This window comes from Amia ocellicauda, chromosome 3 (genome assembly GCF_036373705.1).
Source record: "Amia ocellicauda isolate fAmiCal2 chromosome 3, fAmiCal2.hap1, whole genome shotgun sequence".
Classification (NCBI taxonomy): domain Eukaryota; kingdom Metazoa; phylum Chordata; class Actinopteri; order Amiiformes; family Amiidae; genus Amia; species Amia ocellicauda.
In genome coordinates this window covers 35,904,310-35,930,102 of record NC_089852.1, presented here as the reverse complement: position 1 = coordinate 35,930,102, position 25,793 = coordinate 35,904,310, and the positions used below count along the sequence as shown (strand labels likewise).

The 25,793-nt window shown below is 41.9% G+C and overlaps 1 protein-coding gene across 4 annotated transcripts; it reads left to right on the top strand.

Annotated features, from left to right (window-relative positions):
* The first annotated feature begins 607 nt into the window (after positions 1 to 607).
* On the top strand, positions 608 to 24,835 carry amotl1 (angiomotin like 1). Of its 4 annotated transcripts, none has more exons than XM_066699243.1 (15): positions 608 to 768; positions 2,908 to 3,022; positions 3,311 to 3,358; positions 7,452 to 7,598; positions 7,767 to 8,811; positions 10,262 to 10,508; positions 11,558 to 11,702; positions 12,211 to 12,300; positions 18,686 to 18,831; positions 19,358 to 19,507; positions 20,308 to 20,498; positions 20,888 to 20,977; positions 21,196 to 21,422; positions 21,781 to 22,038; positions 22,520 to 24,835. In XM_066699243.1, exons 2-15 carry the CDS (start codon positions 2,935 to 2,937, stop codon positions 22,624 to 22,626), a joined length of 2,979 nt encoding a protein of 992 aa, XP_066555340.1. In that variant the 5' UTR covers positions 608 to 768; positions 2,908 to 2,934; the 3' UTR covers positions 22,627 to 24,835. The 4 variants fall into 4 exon arrangements, with proteins under 4 accessions (XP_066555340.1, XP_066555339.1, XP_066555342.1 ...); XM_066699242.1 differs by having other exon boundaries at positions 20,852 to 20,977; XM_066699245.1 differs by lacking the exons at positions 608 to 768; positions 2,908 to 3,022; positions 3,311 to 3,358 and adding an exon at positions 3,956 to 4,109 and having other exon boundaries at positions 20,852 to 20,977.
* The last annotated feature ends 958 nt before the right edge of the window (positions 24,836 to 25,793 follow it).

The window sequence follows — 25,793 nt, the reverse complement described above, 5'->3', positions numbered from 1 at the left end:
ACAGTACTGAATGACAGATTTATCCATTTTACTGTAAGATTGTAAGTTGATCATCAGCGTAGCAACAATACTGGTACTTCAGCCACAGTTTCAGCCTGATGATATACAGTGAAGTTTGAAGATTCTTTCAAATTTAGCCAGGGGTGAAGTGTACCAAGCCTATCAAACCTTAGAAGAACATGACATTTTCAACTCCCTTTCTTTTGTTCTACCTAATGTTCAGCTTCACGGTTATAATTTTCTTAAATAGAGAAATCAGAAACTGACAGCTCCCAGTATAGCTCCGAACTCCAAATTAGATTACTTCCCTTCAGTTACTATCATATCATTTGGTTAATTCCTACAGTTATCTCAATTTTGTGACCAAGTGTTACTGATGATAACCGTAACAGAATTAGAAAAACACATAACCAGCAGTTCCAGCCTATATGCTTCATATACTCAGCTGAGCTTTTAGTTTTGTCCATCTGAGGTACATGTTTAAAGAGTGAAAAGCTGGGAAGGACACTCGTTTGTGTGAGAGCTGATTACAGTGTTGCCGGAGTGCTACAAGAAGATTCACTGGCAGGGAGTAACTTACTCGCTTCAAGGCCTTTCAAATTGTGCACCAAGCAAGTCTGGGCAACAGCTGCATACCTCCGATGCCGGCGTCACCCTGCCTGGTTCACAAACATTTTACAACAAACCAAAAAGCCCTTTGTCTGCAATAGCGAGGAGTCTACAGAAGGGATTGTGCTTATCACCAAGATCGATTGGGAGCCGACGCAGGTAAGAAATCAGAAGCTATGGAAAGAGAGAGAGAGAGAGTCTCTTGTTTATCAGGGTTTATATAGGTGTGTATGCCTGTGTATGTGTGTATATATGTCTATAAATATATATTTAAAAACCTTGCATTGTGAGATTCAGTGATTTAGCAAGGCAGGCACAAACATGTGGTCTGTGTGATGTTTTGTGTGTGTTGGGCTTTTACGGTGGTGACCGCACAGTTCATTTACAATGAAGAGGGTCCAAGGAGTTGGGCTGGTTTTTGAGCATTTCATGTTTATTTTTGTATTGTCGGTTATTGAATTTAGTTTTCAATTGGTTTATTTTTAGATGATTATATGATCAATACAACACTGGTGTTCAGTCTTGGTCAGTTACATTTAGATAGAATAAATTCTGAAAAGAACAAAATCAATGAATAACCTTTAGGCTTACAAGATTAATACTAATATCATTGTTATTAAATAAGAATAACAATGGTATAAACTGAAAAAAACTGCTGGAGACAGTGACCAGTCATAACAAATTTTAAAACTGCACATGCTCATTGAAAAAAAAAAACTTTTACAAATTCTTTATCACATTTTATTAGAAGTTGACTATAAGTTGAGGATATGAAAAAGATAAACAAACAAACAACAACAACAAAGAACAGTTATGCTCTTAACTGCCAACACTAAAAGATATGTATCTGAAAAGCATCGCATTCCCATTCTTATCTATATCCTCAGGTTATCTTTTCATGACTTCAGGTTCAGCGTGTTTATATAACAGAATCTACTCACCTTTGCTTCTAAATGGGTTTTACGATTTCCTCATTTCTCGAGAGCATTGAAAAACAGGATTGTACACACTGCAAAACTGTTTAATCTTAAATTAAGCTTTACTGTTTGCAGTGTTGAAATGTTTAGGTTTATAAAATATTTAATATGCTTTCAACTTGCTACAAGCCTTGGCCTACATTAGCACTGACTAAATACATACGTTTTTAAAGCAAGAATGAATTTGTATCCCATGTTTTAACTTATAGGAAGTGGAAGCAGTTGAAAAGGATTGGAGATCTTTACACTGTTGTTGTTGTTGTTTTTTTAGTTTTTTACGCCGGTGGTTATCCTGAGGTGCATTCCAAAGGTGTTAGCAGCAGCACTGTAATCTCTTCAGCAGTAAAATGGTTTAATGGAGGGCTTTGAAATTCTTGCAACACATTGCTGTGGATCACTTTGTCTGAAACACCACAAACAGAGCCAAGCATGAAAGGGCTGCAGGCAAACATGATCTCCCCTGAAAGAGGGGTGAGAGAAAACAGACCCAACATACGTAATACACAGTTTGATGGCTAAGGGGTATATACAAATATATGCCTATGTATGTTAAATATTATGTTTAGTTTTGAAATATGCTAGTGGTGATTCTATACACATATCATTTTTTGATCCAATTGAAAAAACAAATTCATTAATTTTGGGTCCAATGTGTCCCTGTGATGATTAATATAATAAGATATGGTCTGTGATTTCAGTGTTGCTGGGTCAAAATGAAATGTCTTTATGTATGGGGTTTGATAAGTTCATTTCCACGTGTAAGAATGTTTGTATGTGTGAGATAGCATGCTTTACACAACCCCAGAGGTTAAACCCTTGGCTCATTCACACCCCTGTGCTTCAAATAACTGACTTTTTATTTTTTTCTCTCCTACACAACCATTTAAGAAAGGATAGTTCCTCAGGGCAAATAGCTCCCGGTAGAGCTACAGCAAAGCACGAGCGAAAGAGTCCTCTGGGGTGTCCGGCAGCAGAAAATGAGTTGACGGTTATCTGGAGAGATTCCAGACATTACTGAACACACAAGCTCCTCAACAGAGCAACTAGCAGAATTAAAACAATAACAATCACAGATTCACAGATTCACAACTGATCCAAGTCACTGTAGAGATTTAGTTCTCAGGATATAGTGTGTTTTAGCGTTTGGCATACCTGTTGTGTTATTTCTTTTTATATATATTTTATTTGTATGAGAGTCAAATTAATAGCACTACTGCACATCTAGTGTGAATCAGAACATGGGGACAAAATTGTCTATAAAAAGAATGACAATAAAGTGGATGTATTTGTCATATAATTCTGCCCTTGGTTTGGATTTCAGAGCACCTATAACAGTGAAAGGACGGCAATGGACCCCGGAGACAACTGGATCCCGGAGGATGTGGCCAGGTGGTTGGCTCACATTGGCATCCACCACCCGCCTGGTGCCCTTAGAGGTGAGCAGAGACCCAACACTGAGCCTAATTCATGAGTACTGAACTGGTTTTGTTTCTCTCTCTCTCTCTGAATTGAGGTAGGTCATATTTTGTAAGGTTATTAAACTGCAAACCACCACACAAATGCATCCTTTGAGATGTGGAGCCTAGAATAATGTCCGTATTTTCAAATCAGCTATAATAAGTTCTTTGTATAACACTCAGTTATGATGACCTATCAATTTAGGATAAATTCCAGTGGTGTTTGTAAATGTTTTTTTTTTTTTTTTTTTTTTTGTCTATTTGTAGATACTGAGATTGAGCATCTGGCAACCCAGTTTAATGTAGATCAGATCGGTAAGTGTATGGTCTTTAAATGTTTAATGATTATTTTATTTGCAAAGAATACAAAGCATTTAGCAGCAACATCAACAACAACAACACATTTTCGGATGTGACATGGAATGTACTTCTTTTGAAAGTAAGCATGATGGGTAACACTTTAAAATAAGGTGGTGTGCGGATTCATATATGAACACCACAGGATTTGAACTCAAAATCAATATCCTCTGCAATATCATGCAGATCATCTGAGGTCTGATGTTGAGCACATGTACCCTTAACCCTCTAACCCTGATATATAGGTGACTGACAGCAGAACTCAGACCAAGTGCACGACAAATGCAAGTGTTAATCCTGAGCTATTCATATTCATCCAGGAGGAATCACACCACCTCATTGTGAAGTGTCCCCCTCTAATGCAATCCAAGAGAATATGCATGGACTCTAGGACCATGTGGCGACTTTCCCTGCTTACTTTGCGCTGAACCTCCCCGGCTCTATGACCCGGGCTGGCCGGCGGCTCGGCAGTAGGTAAAACATTCCTCTCATTCCACTATGAATGGGCTGATTGTTGTGACTCGGACGGTCCCTCTGCGCTGCGTCTAGAAACGTTTTCACAACGTTGCGTCCAGCACATCTGCGGGGGAAGCGCTGGACATCCAACCCTGCCTGGACAATTTCCATAGCGGGGCAGAGAGACTAGACCGTGTTTCAGTGCAGGATTTATTGCAAGGGCTCGGGCACTGCCGAAAAGACTCTCTCAAAGGTAAATGCGTTTCTGCAAAGTTGATTTCTTTTCTTGGCAACTTTAAGGACCTGCTGATGTTGTCCAGTGATGGCTATAGCTTTAGCTGACGTTGAACTTCAGTGTGGCAGATCAGAAAGTGTTTTTGATAGTGATTCAAGTGTTGCTTTATATGTTGCAGAGGCGCTGTGGAAAGTGGGGGTCAGTGTAATTATCAATACAGAACTGTCCTGTAGATGGAAAATGTATCCCATGCTGACCAATGGTTAACTTACAGTCGCTATGTGTTCAAAACTAGTAATTATGTGTGTATAATTTAAATCAGGGAAGCCCATGCTAGACCCCACCGTTTTAATTTGTGGAAATTGTCTTATTGAATTAAACCTTAATAATAATAATAATAATAATAATAATTATTATTATTATAATCATGATAATAATTAATCATAATTAAAAACTAAGAATGATCATTGGGACCCTGAAAGGATGAGTTATTGCGTTTTTGTATTTTTACATTACTTCAAATCAAATATGTGCTCATTTTATAAACACTCTTTATGCAATGTTAAGCACATTAATACGTGTGATCCGGGACAGCACATCGTGTATGTTAATTCAATATTTGAGGCTGCATTGACACATTAGGAAACTCAAAGGAACTTTGTTGAAATATTTGTGGCAACAGGAACTGTAATGTATCCAACTCTAACTGTATGGTCCTTTAGCTAAGTAATGCATTTAACATAACACGTTTGTGCAAGTCATCTTTTTATATTGCTTTTTTGTTCGTCTTCTCAAAAATGGTGGTGAAAGTTGGACTGTGAGGCAAAGCATGTTATCAGTCGATTCTATATTTAATTTTTGTTCTCTTTCGGTTTATGGTTTCTCTGCAGCATAGTTACAATACTAGAGTAAGTCCTGCCCCCGATTTATTCCAATACTTTAAACCCTTCATAACCCTCAATTCCTAAAAAATGTCAGCTGTGTTAAACCGCATTGGATGCAGTATAATAACACACATTCAGGTCAGTTAGGTTTCAGTGGCTGGAAGAACAGTTGACATTGATGTTGTGCATTGGCAAGACTTTCTCACTGTGTCCTGTAGGAGGGCTGCACTGCCACACTTGCAATAAGGTTAGTTGCTTTTGCTTTCATTCCCCATTACAATTGAGAACATATAACTTAACTAACCTACTCAGAATTTTCCCCCTAGCCTTCCTGTGTGGGTACCAGATTGATTTCCTATTTGCTATTTTCCAAAGTCCATTCAGAATCATGCTATCCTTTGCTGTTGTTGTTGTTTTGTGCGATTGATTCAGTGGTGTACCAAATGGTCATGCATCCGTCACATGCACATATATCTCCAATTTCTGTAAAGTTGAAATGGGTGTGATGCCTTTGGCAGCAGTAAATGTGGTCAGAAAATAGCATATTTAATTCTCTGTGACTTCACACTGGCATCCTACACGTTATATAAAAAGTTTTCACTAGCAGTCAAAATACACACAGGAGAAGGTGGCCTCGAAATGCAAGTGGTTGTCTTAACTGGAAGAAAAAAAAAAGACCACTGAAATTATACCCTACAACAAAGAGAAAGCTCAGGGAGTTATGAAGCCTTATATGGTTAGCTTTTCAAATGTGTTATTGGGTCAACAAAGCTGGGAACAACATTACCTGTTAAACAATCTACAATAAAAAAAAAACACCTGAATGCAAACTACAACTTTTCTACTATCTCTCAGCAGCAGACATCATAAACCATCACATTAAGAGACACATTTCCTTTTCATCAACTAAGCACAAACAAAGACACATTGCCCCTCTGCACTCGCTGTGTCTACAGTCTGCTTCAGGACAGTGAAAACAAGAAGTGGATTTTAGTTTATTTTCTGAGTGTTGCTGGTGAAATGCATTAAGATGACAAGTACGAGCCACCAAAAACACATGCTAGGGAATATCAACTGACTGGAACAATACTGAACGACTGACCTAGAGGTCAAAGGCATCATGTTGCCAACTTACAGCACCCTCCCCTCCATCGCACCCCCACCCAGTGATTTGAATGCATGCCAGATGACGAGCTGGCTCATGGCTGTGCTGCCCAGCCCCCCTCCACCTTTACATTGTGTTGTTGTTGTCACAGCAGAAACACTGTGCTCGATCATTGCAGTGAGGGGTATTATTAAAAGCAGCAGAAACATTACTTAGATCTTTTTTTTTGTCCTGTGTGTTATTGTACTGAAACACATTAGCCAGAACATCTTAAAGTTATTGTTGACAGGGCGCCTGCTCTTCCTACTGCAAATATTTAAATATCTGATACTGTGCAGAAGCATCATGTCAGAAAGTTAATTGTTTTATAGTGTTATGTTACATTGTTAACAGTCTAATGGAAATTCCTTTAATTCTCTCTCTCTCTCTCTCTCTCACACACACACACACATTTAAGAGCCCACAATGGTATTTCATATACTTTAAAAATTAAAAAAAAATATATATAGCAGCAAATATAAAGCTTTAAAAATAGCCATAAATGATTGATTGACTGATAGATTAAGTAAATAAGTAATTATGAAATACATTTGTTAATGTTTGTATAAAGGTAGAAACAAATAAAAGGTCCTTGTCATCTTTATTTGATTATCTACTTTTATTATATTTTTATTTAAATGTTGACCAAAACAAACTTTTTTTTTCTCTGTTTTGTGCCTGTGGTGAGCACACCCAGTACCCTGGTTACTGAGACAACAGAAATACCTCTGTGAACATGCTCGGGAGCATCACGTCATGAGGACGGCATTACTGGGCTGCTGTATCACATGCTGCCCATTTCACACTGCAAAGCTTGTCTATACAGGGCTGCTGGCAATTGTTCTACTGGGGAGAGATCCCCAGTAACAGGAACAACAAAAATAATAATAAGATGATGATGATGTAGAACCTGCAAATCCTTTAATCGCGTTCAGGGAAACTACTGTAACTGTACGACACTGGTTTTCACTTCAGTGTCTTTTTTTGTTTACTCTCGGAAAACATACTGTATACCTTGTGAAAGTTTTTTGTGAGACTGTGCTATGTGGGAGTTTGTTATGGGAGAGAGGACAGGACAGAAGACTGCCCAACACATCTTAGGAATATATTTTGAAGACCAGTCACACTGAATTGAATCCCACAACTAATTACACGGATTCACTGTCAAAACCCAAGGCCTTCCTGAATCTGTCTTCCCATGCAGGAAATCTTATAGCTCTGTTTGTCAATACATGCACTGAAGGCTAGGGACACTTTATAGGAAGACTTCTAATGTACCTGGAACCTGTATCAATAAATAACACAAGTATTTGTCCCCTTGATGTTTTGCAGCATCTCCTGCTTACCACAGTGTGCACAATCCACTAGGCATCCTGGATGACTTTGCCTACTGTTACTCTGAGAACATCCCTTATACAAGCAGCCATGAGCTCCGAAATCTAACAGCCGACTGCCTTGGCAGAGCAGAGAGGGAACCAGGTAAGGATATGAGGATGAAACAACACAACCATCAAAACTATTATTTACTTAATCAAAAGTTTGTGTTACCTTGTTACTCTGGTATGAACAGCGATTACCACAGCTGATGTGTAGTTGAAGTGTTGACAATGGCATGTTTACTCACCTCTTTTTTTGGTTACCATGTAGGCGAGGAGCCCCATTTCAGCCACTGTCCTCCTCCATTCCCCATCCGGCCCCCCGAGAGTGAGATGAGAGGGTCTGAGGACGTGGTCTCGGGTACAGTACTGCAGCGCCTGATGCAAGAGCATTTGAGGTATGGCAGCCACCAGAGTGACAACGTGAGTCTGCTGGCCATGCAGCAGCAGCAACCGTCACTGCAGCTGCCATCACAACCACAGTCGCCACAGCAGCATCAAGCCACTGGGAGCACCGGCCCATCTCTGAGTACCGCCACCAGCACTCTTTCTTCCACGGAAAACCTCCTCCAAGAAGACCCACAAATGGTCCACCAGTCGGCACGACAGGAACCTCAGGGCCAAGAGCATCAGGTGGACAACACTTCCATGGAGAAACAGGGGACCCGGCTCGCCCAGCCACAGCAGAACAACGAGGAGCTGCCCACTTATGAGGAGGCTAAGGCCCAGTCACAGTTTTTCCGGGGCCAGCAGCAGCAGGGCTCCGCTAGCTCAGGCTACTACATGGCTACAGGACCTGGCACCACCACCGGCACCGCCACCCAGAAAGCCAGGACGGAGGGCCGGCCGACGGTCAACCGCTCCAGCACGGGGCAGCCCCACAAGGATGAGGCCCTGAAAGAGCTGAAGCAGGGCCACGTGCGGTCGCTCAGTGAGAGGATCATGCAGATGTCCCTGGAGAGGAATGGAGCCAAGCAGCATCAGCAGGGCTATGGGAGCAGCAGCCTGCCCTGCCAGAGCAGCACCGGCAAGGGGTTCAAGCACGGGGGAGGAGGACCGGCGCCACCTCTACCTCCGCCTTCCTCACAGCCGCCCCTGGGAAAAGGAGCAGACCCCAGGGGCCCCCCACCTGAATATCCCTTCAAAGGCAAGCAGGCAGCATCCCCTGTGAGCAAGCAGCATGAGCATGGACATTTCTTCAGTGACCAGCATGCAGAGATGATGCTGGACTTGCACAGATCATACCAAGGACCTCAGTCAACCAAGACAGAAGTGACTTTCATGAGGTACCAGCCACCTCCAGAATATTGCACAAGGTACAGACATCAATCTTTTTTTTCATTGGTGAAAATCACAGAGGTTGTCAGCACAGCACAGCAAATGAGCTTCAGTTTAGAAGTAATATTTTCTTTTGTTAATTTTGTTAATTACTTATTATAGTGTTTCACTTTTTTAGATCCATAGTGCATCAATCTAATTTCGCTATTAGAAAAAAAACTGCAGGGAGAAAATGTGCCATGGCAGCTTCTAAACACCATCAGCATGTGTTATGTGTAGGTGTGTAGACTACCAAACAATGATTTTTAAAAGGAACGTCTCAAACGTTTTGTGACTTGTTTGGTTTCTTGGACTATTTTAACTTAATGGAATGAGAACAGAGAATGTTTACAGTGACTGACTTCATTTCAAGAAATAGCAAATTGATTCACAATCTCCATGGTGTGTTTACAGAGGAGATGAAATTTTGCAGATCCCCACCAACTGACACTTTAGAAATGGCAGGAGTTTCCCACAGTCATAATAATTATAGCCGAGTTAAAAATAATAATCATATAATACGTTGAAAATGCTTACGGACTAAAAGAATATGTACATAAGGAGACTTTAGAGTATCTGTGGAAGCTTGTGATTGTATCTCAAAGCAATTATTCTATTCTAGTTTGGTTTGTAATCCCTGTGGATTAGATTACGGTATAAATTATTTTTGCTTGGCAGAGAGGCCCTTCCCAGTGGCTCATTTTAACCAGAATCAGCACGGAAATGCTCGTCCTTTATATTTCAGAGGGGGCTTTTCGTTTGTTAAGCTTTTCAGTTTAACAGCTTGCATCTTTGGTTTTCGTCATTACTTTGGCATTTAAGAAAAAAAAAAAGAATATGCCATATATAGCTTCTCTGCATGTTGCCTGTTCAAATTAGAATTGTGTAATTACTTTTAATATTAGTTCAGCCTTGGCACATTGTAATTATACTGTGCAATGCATGTAATTGATCAGCTATCTCTGATCTGTGAATCATGATGTCATGCCCTGTGTATCAGGGTCTTTTCACTGAATGACAATAAGAGCAACATTGTTAGATTCTTCTCAGATAAATAATGCTATGCAGTTTGTAATGACAAAATCCCCAAATTAACAATTGAGAACTAACAGGGCAGTAGTATTTGTAATTTAAATTAAGTGAGTCCTAGAAGATGAAACGTTTACTGCACTGACTTGAGCACATCCTACATCTGAGTATAGTTCTGAGACCTGGTCCAGAATTAAAACCTAAAGACACAGACCACTACACTATCGGTGACAAAGCTAGCCACTCTTCTATTCTTCCTATCCATAATCCCAAAGCGGTTACAAAAAACAACAACATAGCTTATATCAGAGGTCGGGGGTTGTGTGCTTATGTGATTAGATAAGCTAAAAATGATGAGTATCTACTTTTTCCACGCTACAAACTCGAGATGTCAACATGGTTACTCTTCTCCCTCCCCAGGCAGTTCCAGACCTCGCTAGGGGGCCTGGCCCTGCAACAGCACAGCCCCATGTCCTCTCAGGCATCCTCGCTGGGAGGACCTCTACCGCCGCCCCTGCCCCTCAGCCACAATGGACAGCAGCTGCCCGGAGATGCTTATGCCATCGTGGCCCGTGCCCAGCAGATGGTGGAAATCCTGTCTGAGGAGAACAAGACCCTGCGCCATGAGCTGCAGGGCTACTGTGAGAAAGCCTCCAAGCTGCAGAGGGTAACTGTCAGAGTACTTCTTTCCATCAGTTTTTATCAGATAGTTAATTTGTAAGGCAGCATTAGTTGATCTAACTTGCTCCCAAAAGCATTTGACTACACTGGTAGATAAGCAAAGGTGGTCATAAAATGGTTTAAGGATAATATAAAAAAAGACAAAGACAAAAAAACAAAGAAGCAAAACAAAATAGTAGTAGTTGGTGAATAGCAGGAACAACTGAAAAACATGTCAGTTAATTGTCGGGCAGCTCTTGAGGTACCATGTTAGAGAGCAGCCACTCTGAGTGGCTGAGGAGGGAGTCTCCCGTGAAGACCAGAGCGAGGCTGTTGTCTCGTGGCGTCACAGGCAGCAGGCAATGCCGAGAGAGGGTCTTGAAAGAGAAGTGGCGGCCCACTGGTGCCTGAGCCGAAATTTGAGCTTGATTCATTGCCAGGCTGCCCCCCCCCATTTAAAACCTTGAAACAAAAGTGTCTTTGATAATCCTCCTGCAGTCTATACACTAGAAATGTGTAGGCATGGGGCTGGCAGCTCAGTGGCTGGAGTCAGCGCTGTGAACTTGTGTTTGTCACCTTTCATTTGGAAAGATAAGATAAAAGGACAATGTGGGGGGGGGTAGCGAGAGCAGTTATTCTTTGTCTGTATTGCGGACTCTTAGGTTTGTAAGCTAGTTTCTCTCTGAAAATTATGCTTGACTTTTGAATAATTTAAAATATAATTTTGCTACACAAGATGGCTGAAGCCCATTAGATCTCATTAGCAAGGACTGGATCAGACAAACTAGGTCAAGGCTCCGTGTGATTTCATAGGAGTTATGAATTATCGAGCTATATATGATATTTTACTGTGTATAATATATGGGGTGTGCTTTCCGAGATTTAAAAGATGTGACTTCTATCTTCTATTTCATACCCTGTGTTTTAAGTCCAAAGTAAAGCCAAGCTACAGAGAATGGACACCTGCCAGTCCCATTCTTTACAAAGCTTGACACAACATTGTAGGTGAGGGGCTTTGCTCTCTGATGCCTGGTGACGTTGAGTATTGTGTTCCAGTTCGAGACGGAGATCCACAAGATCTCGGAGGCTTACGAGAGCCTGGTGAAGAGCACATCCAAGAGGGAGTCTCTGGACAAGGCCATGAGGAACAAGCTGGAGGGGGAGATCCGCCGACTATACGACTTCAACCGGGACCTGCGAGGTCAGGCAGTCAGCTAAAATTAAAAATCGGTTTATAGCTGGGGTGTTATTTCATCTGGTAGGAAATATGCAATAGGAAAAAAATAAAAATAACTAAGGAACCTATTAAGTAGCGGTTTATAATGTGGGAACTGGGCATTATTTTGATTATTATTGTGCCCATTTCACAGTACTCCTCACAATACTAATGTAATGTTCTGTATATTATATATGTATATTCTCTCCCTGAATATACCATGCAATAATCACAGTTATATTTGATGGACTCCTTTAGGTGTACAGACTGAAGTTTAGCCTCCCAACTCTTGCCATGTTTGCTATACTGGATAGAAGTTTATATCTCCAATAGCTCCTGTATCAACCCACCTTCCCCACAATGTCCTTAGATTCTCTGTGTCAAAGGGGTTCTGTGAAAGCTCTTCCAGGAACCATGTTGAGACCCTTGCCTTAAAGTGCATCTATCTTCTCCAGAGATTGTTGGCCTTATTGCATTTCCTGTTTGTGTCCAGATCGCCTGGAAACGGCCAACAGGCAGCTGGCCAGCAAGGACCTGGAGGGCAGTGAAGATAGCAGGACAGAGGGGCTTTATTTCTCACAGAGTGAGTATTCAGCTTCTCAAGATCACGCTCTCGAGATCACAGAGCATGCATTAATGTATCCGTGTATAAAGAGCACGGTTACATAAGAACATAAGAAAGTGTACAAACGAGAGGAGGCCATTCGACCCATCATGCTCGTTTGGTGTCCATTAATAACTAAGTGATCCAAAGATCCTTTCCAGTCTATTTTTGAATGTTCCCAAATGTTCAGCTTCAACCACATCACTGGGGATTTTGTTCCAGATTGTGACGACTCTCTATGTGAAGAAGTGTCTCCTGGTTTCTGTCTTGAATGCCTTGAAGCCCAATTTCCATTTGTGTCCCGGGTGCGTGTGTCCCTACTGATCTGGAAAAGCTCCTCTGGTTTGATGTGGTTGATGCCTTTCATGATTTTGAACACTTGGATCAAGTCCCCACGTAGTCTCCTCTGTTTCAGGGTGAAAAGGTTCAGTTCCTCAGTCTCTCAGTAGGACATTCCCTTCAGACCTGGAATAAGTCTGGTTGCTCTCCTCTGAACTGCCTCTAGAGCAGCGATATCTTTCTTGAAGTGTGGAGCCCAGAACTGTCCACAGTATCCAGATGAGGTCTAACTAGTACATTGTACAGTCTGAACATTACTGCCCTTGTTTTAAATTATACACTTTTGACAATATACCCTAACATCCTGTTTGCCTTTTTTATTGCTTCCCCACATTGTTTGGATGGAGAAAGTGAGGAGTCCACATAGACTCCTAGGTCTTTCTCATGCGTTACTTCATCTAGTTCTATTCCTCCCATTGTGAAATTATAGTGGACATTTTTGTTACCTGCATGTATTACCTTGCACTTGTCCACATTGAATTTCATCTGCTAGGTGTCGGCCCACAACTGAATATTATCTAAGTCCCTGCCAGATTGTATCTGCTGAGCCACCTATTTTAGTATCATCTGCAAATTTGACAAGTTTGCTAACCATCCCAGAGTCCAGATCATTAATATAGATTAAAAAAAGCAAAGGCCCTAGTACTGATCCCTGTGGAACTCCACTAACAACCTCACTCCAGTTAGAAGCAACTCCTCTAATCGACACCCTCTGCTTCCTAGACATCAACCAGTTCATAATCCATCTACTTACATTACCCTGAATGCCTACAGCTTCCAATTTGAGGACCAGTCTTTGGTGTGGAACCTTATCAAAAGCTTTTTGGAAATCTAAGTATATCATATCATATGCTTTCACGTGATCTACAGCTGCAGTTGCATGTTCAAAAAACTAAAATAAATCAGTAAGACATGATCTGCCTCGTCTAAACCCATCCTGACTATCTCCAAGAATATGGTTTTCATTAAGATGCTCCTCTATTTTCTGTCTAATCATTTTTTCCAACATTTCACAAGTGATGCAGGTGAGACTGATTGGTCTGTAATTTCCTGGCTCAGTTTTGTCCCCTTTCTTGTGGATTGGTATGACATTTGCCGTCTTCCAGTCAGTTGGCACATCCCCTGTTCTAAGTGTCATTTGGAATAATTGAGTTAGCGGCCTCTAAATAATTCCCCCCCATTTCTTTAAGTACTGTTGGAAATATCTCTATGAAATACTCATTTAGAACATTTGCCACATTTTGTCCATTTTCCAAGATACTTCAATTTTTGCCCTGTATCTGTTTCACTTCCTCCTTTATTGATCTCTTGCTGCTGTAATATTGAAAAAAGCTCTTTGCATTAGTTTTAGCCCCAAGAGCTATGTTTATTTATATTTCCCTCTTTGCTTTCCTTATCCCTTTCTTAAGATTTCTTTGCAGCTCAACATATTTTGTATTTTGTTTTGTCTCTATCCCTTTTGTATACGCTATACAACATTTTCTTTCTCTTGATATTTTTTTGCATACCAGTGTTCGTACAGATTTCCTCTGAGCCTCAAGTAGTATATTCTTAAAATATAACCATCCATTTTCAACTGAATCTGTATCCAGTGTGCTCCAGTATAACTCCTCTAAGTGCCACCTCATACCTTCAAGGTTCACTTTTCTAAAATTGTAGATCATGGTTTTAGACTTGGTCCTTGTTTTTTGAAAGAATGCCTCAAAGCTAACCATGTTGTGATCACAGTTTGCCATTGGTTCTCTACCTAGTGTCCCTCTGACTCTATCTTGGTTATTTGAAAAGATCAGGTCAATACATGCTCTATCTCTGGTTGGTTCCCTGACAAATTGAGTTAGAAAGCAGTCATTTACCATCTCAACCATTTGTATTTATGCTTCTGTAGTCCCAGCTGGGCTTTCCCAGTCTATGTTTGGGAAAATGAAATCCCGCATTATAACAGCCACATCCTTGCTACATGCAGTCCTGATTACACTGTACAATGCAACATCTTTCTGAATATCTGAGTTGGGTGGTCTGTAACACACTCCTACCACTAATCCTCTAGATCTTTTATTCAAAAGTTTAACCCACAAAGAGTCTGTTTCTTTACTGGGATCTAATTTGAGTTCTTCTGCCTCAGTGTCATTTCTAACATATATTGGTACCCCACCACATCTTTGATTTTGCCTGTCCCTCCTAAACTGTGTGTATTCTTTCAACTTGTATTCATCCCCATCATTTTCTGTAAGCCATCTTTCTGTCACTCCTACAACATCATAGTCACACACCAGCACTGTGGCTTCTAGGTCTAATATCTTGTGCCTTATACTCCTTGCAGTATGCTAAATATACATAACATAATTTACCCCCCTGGCCGTGTCTGAAAATGTTTAGTGCTGTGAGATTGTGGAAGAAAAGAAAAAGAAGCCTGCTAAGTATCAAATACCCCTGAAGATCTTGAAGATGTTGGCATTGGTGGATCTTTACAAAGCTTAATTACACTTGTGTATGTAGTCGAAAAAAGAAAAAAAATCTGGCCTGATGTTAGTTAGTTCGGTAGGTAATTTTAAATACGTATGTATGTTCTACAGAATTGCAGTGCCGTGATATCTATAGCAATGTTGCTTTCTTCTCCGATTTGGGCTCAGATGATAAACTCTTTCATTATGAGAAAGCATGGGTCAGCACTGGGCCCACCTGCCTCCTAGTGAGGAATCTAGCAATATGAAGGACTGTGATGTCATGTCAGGCCATTACAATAGAGGAAGGTGTCACCCGCCCTCCACTGACAGCTCAGGGCCAAGTCCATACAGGCAGATTTACTACAACCCCCCACTACTGGAGAAGACAGGATCAGATGGAAATGCAAACAATTAAGCAAGAATTCACAAACACTCCTTCTCCAAAACATCATTGTAAACACAACCCTTGGATTTGTAAACCATGTGATGTTATTTCCTCCTGTATATCAGAGTGGTTTTACCCCAGTCATTTTTAAAACATGAATGTTAGAATTGCCTCGGGACATGAGAAGCCTGAACCTTCCCACAAGAGGCCTTGAGTCTTGGTAAATAGCCCTTATCTCTTTGGCTTCAATTTATCATGGCTGTAGGGGGGAGTGTTGTGAATGTAAGTAAGTCAGTGGGAACAATGTGGTCCCTCAGTCTGATAGACAGTGACAGAGACGGTGTGTGTGTGTGTGTGTGTGGGGGGGGGGTCTGAGCATTGCTAAAAGGTGTAGTCCAAGAGTTTGCTACATTTCAAGTTGACAAATCGATAACTGGTGCTTTGACTTAGCACGACTTTGTCTACACAATAGCATTCTTCGCATCTAATCTTCTTACTCGTCTAGGCAGACTATCTGAGCCATGTAGCCTAAATTTATAACAGCTTGTTAGATAACTACACTTAGTGAAGGTCACTTGAGCTTTTGAAGTCCTTGCCCTACAACAGTATATCAGGAAGATAAATGGGTGAACTTTCTCCAGATGTTTGATGTCACAAATAATGGTTTACGTTTTACTTTGTTGAATTCCAAGACATTTGTTTGTTTCCTACCTTTGCTTAATGCTGATTTTGAAATCCCACGTGTTGGTTATAGTAGGCTTGGGGGGGATTATAAGAAATACAAACAAAAACTATACTAAGCAATCCAGCACCTTGAGAGTCTGTAGGAGTTTACCTTGACCTTGTCTGAGCAAGGAGTGAGAAGAACAAGGAATTTGTAAAGAGGATGTTGTCTTCCCTAAGACAATTACATCTGTAGGAGAAAATTAAAAAAAAATTGAACAAATCTAACACAAAGAAGATAGATAAATATAAACAAAACACATAAGACTAGTGTGAGTTTACTTTATGATCTACATGAGTGGCCAAATCGCTCTCCCTTTTCAAAAACTGATTAGCCTGCTCTAGCCTATGCTGGAAAAAAAAAAAGCCCTGCTAAGGCTAATCCTGCTATTTATCTGCCCGGGCTCTCTGGTATTTTGCACTGTCGGTTTGAAATGCTGACTTGCTGTGGGAGAAATTCCTCAAGCATGCAGATTACAGCGGGAGGAGCTCGAACATGGCTGTGACCTACAGGCTCAACAGCAGCTCAAGCCACGCTTTCAGTCAGGCTCTGTAGGAATTTTTGCTGCGCCGTGAGGCTGGGGAAACCGAACAAAACAAAGCAAAAGGGAGAAAAAAGTTACGTCATTGCGAAATAAATGCAGTCCCCAATGCTCCACACACCCATTCTGTGCTGTTGAGTTTCTTTCTGTGTTTGCATCGAGGTATGGTTTTGTAATTAGCACTGAAGAGCTGACATTCCTCTATCCTGACTCCTTGGGATGTCATCTTCTTTTCTTTTAAAGGTGGAGGTGGGGTCTTCGGTGATTATGGGGACTGTGACTCTCTGCAAAGAAACGTTGTAATTTCCCAACTCAGGAAGAACTTGCTGTCAGTTTTTGTCTTTTTTGTCTGTAATAAATGTGTTAATTTGGGTTTTCAATCATGTTGATAACGATTTCTCTCTCTAGTTATTTAACCCGTGTTTGGCCACTCGCATCCTGCCATGTAATGCTGCTTTTCTGCCAGAGAAGGGTTTCCAAGGGTAGCCCAGTATTATTAATAGCGGTGTAAGGACCTGGATGTTCCAGCACCGACATCGCTGTGAGGGTTGAAATAGCACGGCTGCTGCCACTCCAGGCTTCCTCTCCACAGCCCAGCTCTCTCTGCCAAAAAGAAGTCCTCAGCACCCTAAGTCCTGGTTACTATAACTCTTTGTATGAGAGGACTTGACTGCTGCAAACCACAGTGCTTTGTTTTGCAAGATCCCTGACACACAAGAAAGGTTTAATGGTTCTGAAAGCGTTTGTTAGAAAATGTAAGGAATGTGAAAGATAGAGATGCTAACACAACTGTTGCTAGAAGACCCAGTTGCTCTGTTTTATTTTTGTTGATGCGTCTTTCGTAGGCCACACTCAAAATCAAAGCCTTCTGTGAAGCATTTTTTCAATAGGTTAAACACCCTGGGACTAGTTAAGCTACCAGACACAACCAAAGACAGTTGTTGCCATTCTGGAACACCAGTTCCTGTATAGCGATAGTGGGTCCTGTTTCTCCTCTCTGGCATTGGCGAGCGAACGGCTCCCCAGCACCCTGGACCCGTCTAAAGTGGGTTACAGTGCATACCATCTGCGCCTGAGAGAGGAGCCCGCGTCCTGTGTGGTTGCCAAGGCCGGCTCTGTCTGCTGGCCCCTCTTTGAACCTGCTACTGCGTTTATAGAACAAAGCGGCATGCAAACCACGAAATGGAAATGTCAGCAGTTTCCTCATTTGGACGTGAGGCCTCCCGTCAATGTGCTCTGGCATCCCACAGGGAATCTGAGGTGCACCGCTTGGAACAATGCCACCCAACATACAGCCCCACTTCTGCCATCCTCACTGTGGGGGTGAACATCTTACAAGAATCTGAAAGGCTGTAAAATTACATGCAGTGTGTGGTAGTCATTAGATTACTGCTGTGTGTTTGCATCTAGTCTCTCACGTCTCCTTTACTTTAATCATCCGGATACTCTTGGGTTCAAGAAAAAAGCATAGGATTATGAGCAAGATGGCTGAAGGTGTCATGTGTGTGTGCGCATTTGTACCAATGTGTGTTTAGAAAAAGTATTGCACTGGTTGTAGACTACGACAAAAACTTTTGTTTTTTCTACTGTAAAATAACTCTATAAAACTATACAATAAAGGTGTGAGCTCTGTATTAACATGCTCTGAAATATGGTCCCACATTGTTCGACAGGTAAAAGAATCCATTCAGATCATAATCACAATATTTTAAAATAACCAGCTCGGTGGCAAATTTAAAACAAACTAAAGCTAAAATTTCACAATAATGCGCTCTCCACACTTCCTAACACCCAAGAGCTGAACTCCAGTATAAAGTATATATCCAGTCACCTGGCCTGTTTTTCTGGCTTTTCATTGTTGCTACTTGATATCATCTGGGTCCTGGCACACCATCTGGGAGTCATTTTTACCGAGGCCCGTCTCTTCCCAGACAGGGAAGGCGTGAAGGAGAGGGAGAAGCTGGAGATGGAGGCGGCCGCCCTGCGCTCGACTAACGAGGACCAGCGGCGGCACATCGAGATCCTGGAGCAGGCCCTCAACAACGCCCAGGGCAAGGTTGTCAAGCTGGAGGAGGAGGTAAAATACAGGCCCACTACACCGCTGTCACCAACACCATTAATATCAACACTGTCACCCCTGGGCTGCTTCCTCAGTCAGGGTGGCCCAAAGCAGGTCCTACAGCAGCACCTGTGCATAAACAAAACCATGTAAAAGGATTAGTGTATATATTTAAGCTGTCACCCACTTTCAACTTATTCTTGCTCTAATTCCTCCTGAATCCTTTTCCTTTTGCATTATCCCTGCAGGAAAAACATCAGGGCCCATTTGTTTTGTATGACGTGCTTTTTTGAAAGTTTATTTCCAGAGAGATTGCTGGGATGTTTTAGTTAGTTAGTTAGGTTGGTTCAATACGTTCACGCCAGTATATATTTACTCATTAATTAGAGGGATGAGTGACACGATGTTTGTAAAGTGCTCAATGGGGAATGCATGTTCATATGGCAGCAGAAGATCTTGATGTTGGCGTGAGAGTAGCGCAGGGCAATGTGGGGGGGCGAGGCGTGGAGTGGCGCCCTGACTGTCCGCTCTCGTCTCCTGACAGCTGCGGAAGAAGCAGGTGTACGTGGAGAAGGTGGAGAAGCTCCAGCAGGCACTGTCTCAGCTGCAGGCCGCCTGCGAGAAGCGGGAGCAGCTGGAGAAGAGGCTGCGCACGCGGCTGGAGAGGGAGCTCGAGTCCCTGCGCACGCAACAGGTGAGCCCCTCCCCGGCGCCACCGCCACACTCACACCTCATGCAAGCGGACGCCAAGCGCTCAGCAGTTTCACATTGCCGCGTGGCAGGGTTCCCTGTCTCGATTCCTTTTCCTGGCGCTTAAGCTGAAGATTTCTGTTGTGTTCAATATTTTATTTTGAATTGACAATCGCCGAAGTGCTCATAATAGTGCCTGGCTGTCAAGAACCCACAGAGGTCAGAGGTCAGAGGTTATTGACCAGTGAGGAGGTATTATTGGTGGAGAGAACGGCTCTGTAATCTGGTGCCAAGTTCATTTTGCCACAGAAGGGAGTCTCCCATCTGACTCCATAGCTCTGCAATTATGTTGTCTGCCTTTGCCGTAATTATAGGGTATAAAAACAGCACGGCAGCAAAAGCAAGAGAAGAATAAAGCTGGACTGCAATGGCCGTCAACACGAAATTAAACGACACATTAAACTTTTAACAACGTTCAGAGAGAGCTAAATTAAAGGCTAATTGTTTCAAAAGCACTACTAGAAGCTATAAGACAATGTTTCACATTCTCTAAATCCCTAATTGAGTTTTTGAAGTTCTATTTAAGGCTTAGTAAAAATGACTCTTTATCCCTCGTACTTTTCTACATGTTGTTGTAATAAAAAGGGTGCAGAAGGCCAGTCAATGATTGGACTTGGGGGAAATTAGTGCATCTGGAAGTGTACTGTTTATATGAAGTACATAAGATCCAGATTTTAGGAGCGTGTCTTATTGTATAAGCTTGGAAATGTTTACTGAACTCGACTGGTTTCCTTCCTCGAGCAGAGGCAGGGTGGACCCCAGCTCACCTCCCCCTCAGAGTACAACGCCCCGGCTCTGATGGAGCTGCTGCGGGAGAAGGAGGAGAGGATCCTGGCGCTGGAGGCCGACATGACGAAGTGGGAGCAGAAATACCTGGAGGAAAGTGCCATGCGACACTTTGCAATGGACGCCGCCGCTACTGCAGCCGCGCAGAGGTATACAGAGCCCTCAGCGATTACACTGCAGGGAAGAGACGGATTTATAGAATGGATACAATATACAGGGATATACTGTCCAGTGCAATGAATTATTGACTTAATAGTGCTGTGCAATTAGGATTTGACCAGCCTTTGCCTGGCACAGTTAACTCAAGACGAGACATTCAAATGACAATGTATCAAAGGTGATGACTATAAATGATGGCCTGAATACTTTTCACTGTGTTTAAATCAAGAGATATCCCCCTAGACCACTTGCTCTGATTTGCAGACTGGTGAGATACTAAAGCTCTAACATGCCGAGAGATGGCTTTATAACTGGACAGGGCTGGCTGTGTCCTCTTCCATAGGGACACGACAATAATAAACCACTCCCGTAATGGCAGTTACAGTGACAGCTCTCTGGAGGCGCGGATCTGGCAGGAGGAGGAGGAGATTCTTCAGGCCAACCGCAGATGCCAAGATATGGAGCACAGGTATGGACCTTAGGACACAACTCAGGAAATTAAGTTTTGACAGGCTGTGAACAAATTATTTTGTTACTGAACACATATAGGGTTACTGCAATACATTTTTCCACATCACCACTTATTGCTTCAGCTGTTTTAAGTGAAGTTGATTGGAGTCTTTTCAGTTTTTGCAACTTTTTGTTTTGTTCTTTCTTTTTGATACTGATACTTACCCACCCATCCAGGATTAAGAACCTGCATGCTCAGATCATCGAGAAGGACGCCATGATCAAGGTGCTTCAGCAGCGCTCCAGGAAGGAGCCCGGGAGGACCGACACCGCCTCCCTCCGCCCCGCCCGCTCGGTGCCTTCCATCTCTGTGGCAACGGGGCTGCACCTGCGGCAGGCCTCCCAGACCAGCAGTCAGATCCCAGAGGAACGGAGGGAGGAGAGGGGCTGGAAGGGCAGCGCAGGTGAGCTTGACACCCGATAGCTACACACACACACACTCGCACACAAAGAAACCACAGGAGTAGCTTTAGAAAAAGAGTTTATATCCCCAAACCCCCTTTCTCTCCAGGGATTAATATCAGATGCTTAAGATGTATGTAAGAGTGAGACATTGTTCTCGGCCTCTACATTTGTTTTATCCAGAAATTAATTGTTTGGGAGGAGTGCCATCTCCCAGAAGATGCTGCTCAATTTTAAAACAACAGTTATTGCATGTACTTATTTATTTTGAACAACAATTCTAAGGAATCATGTTCCAGAAGAACCCAAGCCTCCCGAGGGATGTGGCTGAACTCTTGATCTCTCTCTGTGTGCTTTCAGGTGTTCTCCTGGGTAGAGAAACACTGGACCACCTCCTGCCCTCGCTCCAGTTGGTTCCCTCGCCCTCCTCCCTGCCTTGCACCCCTCTGCTCTCCAGCCACGTCAAGACAGGCAGTAAGGACAGCAGTACCCAAACAGACAAGAGCCCCGAGCTCCTGAGAGCCACCCCCCTTGCTGGCAGGGCCAGAATTGGCACCAACCCTAGCAGCAGCCCTATTCTGCGCCACACACTCGCCAAGGGAAGTGTGGAGAAGACAGGTGAGAACGAGTCTGGGCTCCGTGCCTCTAGAAGCCCAAGAGAAAAGTCACTTGTTTAGAAGGTAGTCAGATGCTCACTGACATGTTCTCTTGTGACAAATCCCCTTTACCGAGGGCAGTGAATTCGGACTCTTCTCGGGCCCCTTGCAACAACATATGCTTGTCTCTCTGGAAGGCAGCAATATGCCAGTGTGAGAAAGTTCCCCTTAGGATTTTTTGGGTGCGTTTCCTTTCAGTAAAACAGATTGTGGAAAGAGAAAAGCAACGATTAATGTTGAATGATAAATGTGAAAACTCTCTTGACCTGACTGTAATCCTAAAGTGAAGGAGCCTCTTCATTTTTTGCCACTTTTTACTTGAGAACAGTGTTAGTATTACTCATAATAGTACTGTTATTACTATGGTATCTTTGCAATTTCACTTCATTGTTATTCTGCATATCATATGTTTATATATTTCTGTTTGTTTTTTTTTTAACCAGAGAACTCAACTTCAATGAAAGCCCCTGACAGCAGACTCCCCTTAGGCAACACCTCCGGCCACAGGCATGAGCTACTGGACACTGACGTAGTTGAAATACTGATCTGAGACAAAGCGACACTTTCAACTGTGAGGCGTTTACACTTGGAACAAGAAAGATTGAGCGTGGAAGGTATTGTGGAGGTGAAGAGAGAGAGAGAAGCAGAGGAAGAAGACTGTGACAGTATGTGGAAAGAAGGTGTAATTTGGGATAAAACATATTGGGAGTTAAGGATGTTGGGAACAGTGCTTTGGGTCAAATCTGAAGGAAGAAACTCAAGATGGGGAGATTAAAAGCACTGGACAGAGATGGAAATGGAGATGGAACTCTTGAATTGACAAGAAATGTGAATGGAATGGAACGGGACGAAACAAATGGATAATTTCAGTTCTTTTGACAATCGGGAAATTAGGTTGGATGGTTCATTTTATTTTCTTTGAGCTTATTTCTGTCACTGTTAGACAAGTCTTAAACCCTTTGTTCTTTGTCTCAAGTGCTGCAAAGGCTGCTGTAATCAGTGGACACACAACAGGATATCTGAGGCATGTGTAGGTGTGTGGCTAAAATGTTGGCAGGAACCGGCCGGCAATAGGAGGAGGAGGTGGTGAATGGATTCAGCTAGCAGTTGGTATTTGCAAAACAGAATCAAGATACATTTATCTTGGGATTCAAATAACTAAATATTCATTATAAATGTATTTATTTTCTTCTTAATTCTTTAAACTGTCTATTTGTCCTACAACAAGCAATGTGTCTTGGTTTGGATGTGAGCGGTGTTTGAGGCAGTCCCTTGTGTGTCCTTGCATTTCCCAAGGCCATCGACCCTGTTAGTGAAGCAACCCAACTCCTGAGGAGCAGGAGAACAAGACTGATGGCTACGTCCCAGTCTATTTTCACAATTTTGCAACTAAGGGTTAAGCGGGTGATAAGAACTATCGTTGAATGTACAACTGTAACTGCTTATTAGGGGCAAGAATTAGTTAACCCAGAAGCAGGCCTGAAATCTATTCGGTCTAAAACAGTTCAAGTGATGGCTCTGCACAACATCCGGTTGCCTTTTCCTTGCAATTACTTTCAGACCACCGGATGACATCATGTCAGAATGCTTGGGTGGTTGGTTCACTCTTTTTCTACCAGCAAAAACACTAGAGGTTTTAAACTGAAAGATTATGTAATACTGGACTATACAAATCACCATCTGTGCCTTTGTTTTGTAACCATTGTGGTTGGAAACCGAAGCTGAAGTGCCCGGCCAAATATAGGATGTTCAAAACAAAACAAAGAACGAATAATTAGAAAGTCAGATCAGTCAACATAGTTAATTCACATATAGAAAATGTTACTGACTGCCTTTCAGGGAAACCGGTAGCTTAGAGAGGATGACTGATAGATTGAAAATGAAACTTTATTAAAGTGGTTTGTGGTTCCCGAGTTGAAGAACGAAGGATTATATATTTGGCGATCAAACACAATTTTTTTAACTGTAGGCTGTCACAAGCTATGGGAAACACAAAATAAGAAGCTCCCTGTGAAAGTTTTCTGAAAGACAGCAAGAAATGCCAGAAAACTATTAAATTGTTTTATTTGCATGAATTGGATAAAAACATGTTTTCACTTTGCTTTATGATGCCCTAAATCACTTCACTTAATTACGTTTTATTTATTTGTTAAAGCTCAGTGCTCAGTCAACGTAGCATTACTTATTATTTATCCGGACAATTGTAGATGGTAAATAAATGCTTTAGTTGAGGTTCAGTTGTTAATTCCCATACGCCAATGTGAATATAAACAAAAGTCAAAACATACACACACACACAAAAAAAACAAAAATCCATTATATTGTCCTCAAAGACAACACTTTTTTACATTTTTCTGATCCCAGCTATGATGTCCAATATGTTTTTATGAGACAAGAGTTTAACTTTTTGTCAACTACAGGACCCTGCTGCACAAGATACTGTAGATATATATGAAGTGTCTGTCCTGAAAGCCTCTTCCTTGATAGTGCAGTTTATTGTTTTGTTTTGTTTGTAGTTCATTCCAAGTAATTGTGAAAAGTTGTAAAATAATATCAGTATTGGGGTGATTCTGAGTTTGTACAGAAGAGATGTTGTACAGATCTGTACAGGAGGGTTATTTGTACATAAAGGATAAGGATTTTTTTTGTTTTCCTTTGTAGCAAATATTGATCTTGTGAACCAAAGAATTTCCTACTTTTGCTGCTTATACTGGTGCCTTACAAGTTCTATTGTACAGAATAAATTGCACATAACTCTCTGTAATCTCCCCGTGTTTTCCTGGTTGTCTTGTGTTCTAACCAATACAATAGGAGACTCTCTCTGAGAACTTTATGAAACAAGTTAAATTCAACAACTTTGGTGGTTGGTGGCCTTATCAGGGAAACCACAAATCTTTGTGTTACGGCTTTGTTCACCTTTTGCCTTTCCTCATTCAGGAAGTTGCACTCTTCTGGTCACATATCTTGTGTTTCCAAAGTCAGAGCTTTACAGGGGACAGTCCAGCAACAGCTGTTCCTGCTTAAACTTGATAGCACATTTCTGAAAACTACCTTGATCAGAAGCCTTCACTGAGTTGGGGGGGGACCCTCTGCTCCTGAAAAAACAGCTGCCAACGACCAGGGGGGATGGGCTGGAGAAAAGGGGAATGTAGCACAGGGCTCTCCAGCAAATCCCAGAACATGAAAGAAAAGAGAATTGGGGTTATAAGAGAGATTTTACACTAATCACGTCACTACCCCGGTGGAGAATCATCATAAAACAGTGTTTAAAAGGAGCCAAAGAGCCATTTAAACACTGGAAATCCTATACACAAAATAAAACTGGTATTCACTTTCTAACATATAGCTGGTTTGTTTCTAATTGCATAGTTCAAAATCTGACCAGAACATGAATGTACCATTAAATAAGAAAAAAAAATGGGCTCTGTAAGTGTTATCCCTCACCACTTCTGGCTTGAAAGTTTTTGCTTACATTGCCATCTTTTTAAGTAACTTTTTTTTTTCCAGATCTCTAGACAATAACCACATGAATCAAATAACTGATAGTTAGCCTCCTAATTGACAAGGAGTTATTTGATTACACCGTGTCTGGAGTGGCTTTGTTCTGGTGAAATTTATCTTGGGCTATTGGCTAATGCGGACATCATAATTATTCCGAATGTCTCAAGTTGCGTTAATTTGTGTGTGACGTTGAAAAAGTGTTGGTGGGGTGGGTGG

Bases quoted from the DNA above. Each gene is read 5' to 3' on its own strand.
- amotl1 (XM_066699242.1), top strand. From the start codon at position 2,935: ATGGACCCCGGAGACAACTGGATCCCGGAGGATGTGGCCAGGTGGTTG. The intron at 3,023-3,310 runs GTGAGCAGAGAC...GTCTATTTGTAG, and splicing joins CCCGCCTGGTGCCCTTAGAG to ATACTGAGATTGAGCATCTG. The intron at 12,301-18,685 runs GTGAGTATTCAG...GTCTCTTCCCAG, and splicing joins GGGGCTTTATTTCTCACAGA to ACAGGGAAGGCGTGAAGGAG.